This window comes from Dipodomys ordii, unplaced genomic scaffold (assembly GCF_000151885.1).
Source record: "Dipodomys ordii isolate 6190 unplaced genomic scaffold, Dord_2.0 Scaffold43, whole genome shotgun sequence".
In the NCBI taxonomy this organism is placed as follows: Eukaryota; Metazoa; Chordata; class Mammalia; order Rodentia; family Heteromyidae; genus Dipodomys; species Dipodomys ordii.
This window is the reverse complement of record NW_012267259.1, coordinates 5,386,414-5,396,009: the sequence shown is the minus strand read 5'-3', so window position 1 is coordinate 5,396,009 and position 9,596 is coordinate 5,386,414. Positions and strand designations below refer to the sequence as shown.

General features: G+C 38.9%; 1 protein-coding gene across 1 annotated transcript in view; it reads right to left on the bottom strand.

The window, feature by feature from the left end:
* Positions 1-408: 408 nt before the first annotated feature.
* Positions 409-9,596, bottom strand: part of LOC105987588 — a 20,976-nt gene continuing 11,788 nt past the window's right edge. The window contains exons 3-7 of the mRNA XM_013018888.1: positions 7,228-7,381; positions 5,641-5,750; positions 4,770-4,883; positions 3,657-3,803; positions 409-820 (exon numbers count right to left, since the gene is read on the bottom strand). Coding sequence (XP_012874342.1) covers positions 686-820; positions 3,657-3,803; positions 4,770-4,883; positions 5,641-5,750; positions 7,228-7,381 — 660 coding nt within the window. The 3' untranslated portion in view covers positions 409-685. The remainder of the gene's footprint in view (positions 821-3,656; positions 3,804-4,769; positions 4,884-5,640; positions 5,751-7,227; positions 7,382-9,596) is intronic.

The window sequence follows — 9,596 nt, the reverse complement described above, 5'->3', positions numbered from 1 at the left end:
CTTGAAGACAGAGATATAATTACCAAAATCTATCATAATGCTTAGTTTACAGTAGCTTCTCATAAAATTTTAGTTAATGAGTGGATAGATGGGTAATTGAACTAGCAAGCAATCAAAGCATAGAAAAGCTGTCTTTGTGTGTCTAAATTATAATACATAGGTGGCCACTCCCTGGTTAAAAGTGAGCCATTCTTCATCATCACTTTATTCTGCAGTTGCAGTGAACAGAGTTAGCTACTTAGGTGGATGGAGAGGAAGAAAGAATGTACTGATCCTCTTAACCTAGGAACAAACACTTGAGATATGTAAGGAAAACCTCATTCATTGTCAAAAAAATTACTGGAAAAGGATGGCATCTAAAGGCATTAAAAACCAACCATATCTAGTACATGTGTAAAGGACAATTTATTTATATTTAGAATAAATGTGAAATAACAACATAAAAATAGCAAATTTACAAATATAAAAATACTCAATCCATAAAAAAATACATAAATTTGTCAGTTCTTCTCCACACATGTTCCCTGAGTGTGAATTGTCTGTAATCACTATCAACTAAGAGGCCCCAGGGATACTCTGTGCTTGATGTCCCATTATCTTTTTAAGAGCGTCCAGTCCATTAGCCAGTGGTCCTTCTTTAACCACAATAAGCAATGAAGAATAATAGATATAAACTCATCAGTAACTAAGGCAGGTTGATTGCCTGGTCTTCCTTGAATTTGGGGATCTTCTTAAATTCACTTTGCTTCCTGAAGAAAAGCTGAGCCAAGATGTGGTCTGCAGTGGCTTGGAGATAATCATCCATGTCAAGAGTTTGCAGCTGACAATGTAAACAAAAACATATGTCAGAGACAAGGCACTACATTACCTCCTAGTACTTGGCTAACTATGGATTCCTTCACATGTTCACTCTGGGTGCCATACAGAGCCCATCTTTTTAGCACTCTTTCCTTATTAACTTTCAAAACTCTAACATGTGATTTTGGGATTTGGCTTTTTTCCCTATAAATGCATGGTATGCTGATTTCTGATCTGTTCTTTCAATGGCTGTAGAAAAGATGGCCAGAGGCGTAGCAGTGGCAATAAGAGGGAAAAGACCCAAAGTAGGGGTCCCTGGAATTCTCCAACTAAATCTGCTGCCAGCTTTTGATTCCATCTTTCTGCCCTACAGAGTTTTAACAATCAGGAAGACAAGTGCTGGAATTTTCTAGTTTCCTTCAAAGAAGGTGGGATATCATGCTAGAAAAGGAGTCGTATCAAGCAGAAACTAGTCCACCTTTGGATAGAAGCCATGCTGGAGATACTACTCCACAGCTAATTCTGCAGTCTTTCCTGGAAATCTGGTAAGATCTCCTTGCAGGAAAAATCATATCCAGAAAAACTATATATCTGTTGCTAGACTTGCCCTGGGGATGCCCAAACAAACAGACTATTAAAATACTTGCCATTGGGCTGGGAAGGTGGCTCAGTGGTAGAGTGCTTGCCTTGCATATATAAGGCCCTGAGTTCTATTCCTCAGCACCACATAAGCAAAAGAAGCCGGAAGTGGCTCTGTAGTTCAAGTGGTAGCGCACTAGCCTTGAGCTGAAGAGCTGAAGAACACCGCCCAGACCCAGAGTTCAGGCCCCATGACTGACAAAAAAAATAAAATAAAATCCCTGCCATCAAGACGCTGTACTCATAACTCAACTTACGGAATTATAACTTCTTTGTAAAACTACTTTAACAGTTTTTATGTGTGTGTTTTGTGTTGTTTGTTCTTTGTTTTTTGGATTTTTGGTCATGGGGCTTGAACTCTGGGCCTGGGTGCTGTCCCTCAACTCTTCAGCTCAAGGCTAGCGCTCTACCACTTGAGCCACAGCTCCTCCTCTGACTTTTTCTGTTTATGTGGTGCTGAGGAATCAAACCCTGTGCCTTATACATGCAAGGCAAGCACTCTACCACTGGGCCACCTTCCCAGCCCTAAAAAAAAATTTAAACTAAAATAAACAATCCTTACCATTTCAGAAAGAATCCTGGTCCTCAGGATTTTTGAATACTTAAATTACATAATTTGTTCCCAAAATTCTATCTAATCAATAAATCATAGGATACACTTTTAAAGGCTAAACAATTACTTAATACAATAATTTACTTGAATGTTACAGATATAGATAATCATACATTAAGCTGGGCGCTGGTGGCCCACACCTGTAATCCTAACCACTCAAGAGGCTGAGACCTGAGGATCGAGGTTCAAAGCAAGCCTGGGCAGAAAAGTCTATCAGACTCTAATCTCCAAAAAAAGCTGGGCCCCAGTGGCTCATGCCTGTAATCCTAGCTACTCAGGAGGCTGAGATCTGAGGATCATGGTTCAAAGCCAGCCCAGGCAGGAAAGTTCATGAAACTCTTATCTCCAATTAACCACCAGAAAACCAGAAGTGGCACTGTGGCTCAAGTGGTAGGGTGCTCCCCTCGAGCTGAAGAGCTCAATGACAGCTCCCAGCCAGAGTTCAAGCCCCATGACTGTCAAAAAAAAACTACGAAAAAAGCTAGAAGTGGCACTGTGGCTCAAGTGGTACAGTGCTAGCCTTGAACAAAAAGCAGCTCAGGTACAGTGCCCAGGTCCACGGTTCAAGCCCCAGGATTGGCCAAAAACAATATAGATAGATAAATAGATACATACATACATACATACATACATGCATACATACATACATACATACATACATACATACATACATACATAGGTACATAGGTATAGGTACATAGATTCATAGATATACACACACATATACACACACACACACACACACACACACATACACACACACATTAGATCTTATATAAAAAATGATGAAAGCAATGCTACTCATAAGCCCAAAATGGTTTTTTGTTGTTGTGTTGTTTGTTTTGTTTTGGTGCTAATCCTGGGGCTTGAACTCAGGGCCTGGGCACTCTCCCCGAACTTCTTTTGCACAAGGCTAGCAGTCTACTACTTGAGCCAAGCCACAATTCCACCTCTGGCTTTTTTGGTAGTTTTAGTGGAGATAAGAGTCTCAGACTGTCCTGACTGGGCTGGCTTTGAACTGTGTTCCTCAGATCTCAGCCTCCTGAGTAGCTAGGATTACAATTATGAGCTACCCATGCATCCAGCCCATGTTTTTTAAACATGCAAAAGAAATCCTATCTTCCCTTCTTCCTCCTCTTCCCCTTTTCTCCCCACCTTCTCCTGTCCATTAGGGAGCTGACAAGCCTTCAAAAAGCATATAACTGTTACTTTATGCCATAAGATATGTAAGGGCCTGTCTCAACATGGAGAAATCTATACGAACCTTGAAATCAGTATTAGGATAGCCATTTACCCCAGATACTAGTAACATTCTCTAATATCTGCCTTACTAGTAACTAAAACAACTTCATGGATCCCAGCATACTGATTTTTGTTCAGAATTTGAAGATTAAGAGAAAATATGAAAATGTTGTAAATGGAACCATTTAAACCAAATGGAGAGATAACTTGATTTAATTTTTCACTGTTTCATACAGTTTATTCATTCAATCCTTCATTTAACATACATGTAATGAGAACCCTCATTGATCCAGACATAGGGCATTAGCAAAGTATTTTCAAGATCACTGGCACTCAATATTCTCTTAAATTGACTTATTCCTACCTGATCTCCAGTACTGAAGGCGAGCACAAAGAGCAAATCCTCATCACATGTGTTCTTAATATAATGCTGGGCTCCAGTAGGGAAAAATACCACATCTCCAATATGGATATTAAACTCCATTGTACTCTGTGCACTGACAATGCCTACCTAAGGGGGAATAATAACATCATTAAGGGTGAAGAGCAGGAGCATATGGTTATATAGGGACTTCTTAGTGCAGGGAAAGAGTAGTGAAGGCCATCTTTCATATAAAATCTGTGTCAGAGACAGAGCCCCACAAAACTCAAGATGCTGTAGTTAGCAATACTTTTCAAAATCTATTAGTGAGTTCAATACTCAGAACATCATGGAAAAACAAATGGTATACCAATCAATGCATTTTACATGCACACAAATGCACAAAAGGATAACAAAAAGTCTCATCTTTAAAATGTGTTCTGTGAAGGATTATTACACCCTTCTCTAATTTACCAAAACTGTCACTTCTAAAAACACAGAAAAAAATTCTAAATTACAGAACAAAATTTCATGTACTTTGGTGTTTTCTTCCAAGATTCAGAAAAGTATAGGCCAGAAAATCCTTTTTCATCTCTGTATACTACCTTAAGAGTTCCCCCAGGAAACCCAAGACTGTCTAGAATAAGCACAATAAATTAGTAGATAACTACACTGGCTGGCTTATCATATAAGTGACCATCCAAACCGAGTTCCCTAAAGAGATGTTAATAATTTCACAAGGATAACAAATAGCATCACAGGTCCTGATCATAACTGATGACACACCTCCCAGCTTCCCCTCCCTAATTCATCTAACCATTATTTCACATAAGCCCACCTCCACTTTGCAATGCAAAACTTTGAAAACCTATGTCTACATTCCAGAACCTCTATCACATCACAAATATTCACCACTTCTGATATGTTCTGAGCCTCTTCTCATGAAGATCTGGAATCTTTCTTCATATCAAACTTGGAAATTGTCTAATGGAGTCTGCATAGTCTCCTCTGAAGAAACTGTTCCCAGAAAGCTATTAGGACTATCATTTTTATATTACTAAAAACTGAAGAAACCTCCCAAATAAAGACCAAATAAAATGTTTATTGAGAAATTACCTTCCCACATCCACTTAATACATATCCCATTTCATTTGCATTAAAATGAAAATGCGGCTGTCGTAATCCATTGTTATAAATTCTGAGTGTACTCAAGGCCAGGGCATTTTGATGCTTCAAAAAAAGGAAAAAAGAAATTCAGTAATTTAGCAATTCTGACTTAATATTAAAATAAGTAACATTAGTATTCTACTTGGCAACTTAATAATTTACACAATCATGATCATAATACTTATCAGCTCTACCATATATTTTTCTGCGTCCTTATTAAAAAAATTCATTCCCTACAGGTTGGTAGTATTAATCTCTTCGTGTTACAGGTGATGGAATTAAATTAATTAATCTAAGTCAGTTAAGGAATTTACCTAGGGTATCATAACTAAGAAGTAGAAATAAAACTTGGGGCTGGGAAGGTGGCTCAGTGGTACAGAGCTTGCCTCACAGTATGAGGCCCTGGGTTCGATTCCTCAGCACCCATAAACAGAAAAAGCCAGAAATGGCACTGTGGCTCAAGTGGTACAGCGCTAGCCTTGAGCTTAAGAGTTGAGGGACAGCACCCAGGCTCAGAGTTCAAGCCCCATGGCCAGAGCCCCATGGCCGGGAAAAAAAAAAAAGTAAAACTTGAACCCACAGAATCTGATGCCATACTATGTACTACAGCCAGCTAAGCACAGAAAACAAAAGATTCTCATTAATGACTATCCATGCCAAAGAAGCTGTTACTAAACCCGCAGATATAAAAACACTGATAAAGACCAACCAGTATTTGACTAGATTTTTCCTTTTCCTTTATCCAAAAGAAGGCTAAATCAGATCTAAAAGCTTACTTTCCATCTATCTAAATGCTCATCAAAGGGTTTTTCTCAATTACCTGATGTAGAAATTCACTGAAAATTTTTTCATTGTTACTTAATTCACTTCCATTCTTCCAATATTGTGCCTGTTGTATTACTCCTCCTGGAAATTGATATTCTTTTGAACCTGAATCAGATGAAGTTTTAAAAAATCAAAATAAGACCACATACTTCAAAACTGTACTCCAGGGGAGTATCAGTGAAGTACACAGCTTTTCTCTTCACAGAAAATGTATAGAGTGGGAATTGCTAGCATGGGATCATTCCAGCTCCCACAATACTAACTTGACACAGTTAAGAGTCTTTTCTACCTTTCAAGCTCTTTTTCTAATACAGATTGTCCCCCTTTAGGATATTCTATTCAACTCAGAGAATATGGCTAGAAAATTCTGTAGCCATTCTGTACCTCATCCTTCAAGTCAGCTATCTAGTCCTGTCTATCTCTGATTCCCAGCAATTCTCTCCCTCTTACAACTGCCTTCATCCTTCGTGAGCTCCTGGACTGTGAGAGACTTGATCTGTCTGCTACTATCAGCCACTTCCTTTCTATTCTGTATGATTCAAGGTACAATGATCTTTACTTGAAAAAGCTAAAGATCTTTACTTGTCTCCCTTATTCCTAACTAATTAGTTCCTCTGCCCTCCCATTAAGGTATAGTACAAAAGCAATTTGTCTCTAAACCCTGCAATGATTGGGTCCTTCCTCTCTTATCAGCTTTCTCTGGCAGCATTTCTTAGACATAATACATACCCACCATACTTTGAATACCTTTGTCATTTGCTTTTTTCTTCCTAGACTTTTCTCTTATCACCTACTCTTTGGAGAACTATGCTTTTACTCAATGTTTTCTTGATTGTGGCCCATCATTAAAAAAAAAATCTCACTTAGCAACATCTTATACGGTCATATGTGCATAGCTTTTGAACTTTTCTGCTTGTCTGATAAGATTATCCTAGACATATACTAGTTATTGCAAATAAGAGAAACCATGGGACCTATATTTCTTTGGGCCTGGTTTACTTGACTTAGTATAATTTTTTCCAAGTCTTTCCATCTCCTAACAAATGGGGCAGTGTCATTTCTTTGTTACTGTTGGTAAAGTACTTATAATGTACCATGTGATTTCTTTTGTTTCTTTCGTATCTTCCCCCATGGTATAACCCCTGTTTTCACTGCATTTGATTCCAGTACTCTGCATCTTGTACATTAACATTTTTCTAATTTGGGGAGGGGAAGGGGAATAACAAAATGCTGAAACAAGGATACAGGGTGACCCATTCTAACAATGAAACAAGACACTATGTTGAAAATGAACTTTATAACTTTGGTGGGGAAAGGGAGGAGTTGGGAAGGTGGGGAGGGAAGGGATGGTAGGGGAAAAACAGAGAAGGGGGTAACAATGCTCGAGAGGAAATGCACTCACTACCTTACTCATCTAACTGTAAACCCTCTGTATAGTATCATTACAATAAAAAATTTTTTTTAAAAATCTGCCAATCTAATCTACATATATGCAAATATATCTAGATCTCTAGATCTCTAGATCTTTATCAATACAGCTATAGACATAACTGAACAGTATGAATTGAAAAACACACCATACCTTTAAGGTCAAAAAAGTATCTCCATACAAGGCTATCAGGAGATTGTCCATAACTAACATTTGTAACCAGTTCTGCCAAGTTGGGAGGAAGATTGACTCCTTGATCTTCTGCTTGTTTATGGAATTTTCTAATGAAATCAATTCCACCTTCAGGCTGAAATACATATGAAACCATATACAACATTTAATGAAACATTCTATACACGTTAACAGTAGAAAGAAGAGTAGCATAGCCATCAAGGTTGCCCAGGCAGAAGAGCTAACCAGTTTCCCCTTATGCTTGTGACATGAAAACCCTCTAACTTTTCCATGTTTTTTTTGTTTGTTTTTAGTTTTTTATTTTGTCAATTGTGGGGCCTGAACTCTGGGCCTGGGCGCTGTCCCTCAGCTCTTCAGCTCAATGCTGGTGCTCTACACTTGAGCCACAGTACCACTTCCAGCCTTTTCTGCTTATGTGGTGCTGAGGAATCGAGCCTAGGTCTTTGTGCATGCAAGGCAAGCACTCTACCACTGAGACACCCTCCCAGCCCTGTGTTTTGGTTTTAAATGGGTCTTTTTTTCCTTCAGTCCTGGGGCTTGAACTCTGAGCCTGGGTGCTATCCCTGAACTACTTTTGCTCAAGGCTAGCAGTCTAACACTTGAGTCACAGCTCCACTTCCAGTTTTTTTTTTCTGTGATTAATTGGAGATAAGAGTTTCTCAAGCTTTCCTGCCGAGGCTGACTTCAAACCACAATCCTCAGATCTGAGACTCTGGGTAGCTACGATTATATGCAGCCAACTTAAATGGTTCTTTATAGATAGTACAAACACCTGCACAAACATACATTATTTCTCATGCTTACCAATACTCTCTGTGGTGGAATATTTCTCTAGACCACGAGGAGCCACTACAAGTACATTAATCTCGAAAACTTCCTGTAGAGAGTCCTAAATTTATCATAGAATTCCTCCAGTGCCAATCATGGACCAGCAGCAGTTCTGCCCCATTTGCACTGTGAGCATCCTCACATCACTCTGTAGCCAGTTGTCCCTCAGAGATACTTAGAGATCAAAAGTAGTGATTCTAAGGTCTAACTTGCAGGCTGGTCAGAAAATCATTTTCATGCTTTTGCACAATAGGGTGACCACTGACAATAATATACCATACATGTTAAAAAGCTAGAAGAAATTATTTTAGAAGTTTTCACCATAAAGAACTGATAACAGCTGGGCATCATGGCTCACACCTGTAATCCTAGCTACTCAGGAAGCTGAGAGCTGAGTATCACGGTCCAAAGCCAGCCCAGGCAGGAAAGTTCATGGAACTCTTATCTCTAATAAACCACCAGAAAACTGGAAGTGGCACTCTTGCTAAAGTGGTAGAGTTCTTGCCTTGAGCCAAACAGCTGAGGCACAGCGCCCAGGCGCAGAGTTTAAGCCCCATGACTGACAAAAAAAAAAACAAACCTGATAACTAAGGAGTTAAGTTTAAGTTAATTTAAGCATTATATGATAGATATCAAAACATGCCCATGAATTAGCAAAAATAAATTTTAAAATTCTAAGTACACTTCTTCAGGAAAAGTATGGGAATTGTTTCATGACATTAAGAAAAGATGATTTCAGGATCCTTGTTATCCTCTCCTCTTGTTCATCAATCGGGAAGTGCTCCTCTTCCCCTTTTCCCTCTACTTTATCCTGCTTTCCTAATTAAGTCCTGTCAACTTCTTTGTGAGTTTCCATTTTAGTGGAAAACCTCAAGATGTTTTCTATTATGGATCTCATTATTCTCTGATTTGGGAGACTGGGAAGTGAGTAAAGGATTTCCTCCATTCTCCGCTATTAGGGATCTTCCTTATCCTCTCCTTTCTTTGGTAACATAAGTTTTTGCAAGCTTAGGCAAGAGGTAAAGTTCACAATGTCTGACATGTAGAACTTGCTTTAAAATGGTGCCAAATAGATAAGAAAATAAGGTAATAGTATTGAGTCAACTAAGTAAAATATAAAGTCTCTGAAAATATCATCCATACATAGGTTTTTCTACATAGTATTTATTTTTCAGTTTTACCTAGATGTTTAAAACATAACTATTAGTCCCATCAGGCATTTAGAATGTCCTTATTCTAAAGCTTCTCATTGGATATGAGTGTCCTGGTTTATTTCTTCCTATATATTTTCTCTCATCAAAAAGTGAACTTGCCGGGCGCTGGTGGCTCACGCCTGTAATCCTAGCTACTCAGGAGGCTGAGATCTGAGGATCGTGGTTCAAAGCCAGCCCGGGCAGGAAAAACCGTGAGACTCCTATCTCCAATAAACCACCAGAAAACCGGAAGTGGCGCTGTAGCTCAAGTGGTAGAGCGCTCGCCTTGAGCTGAAGAGCTGAGGGACA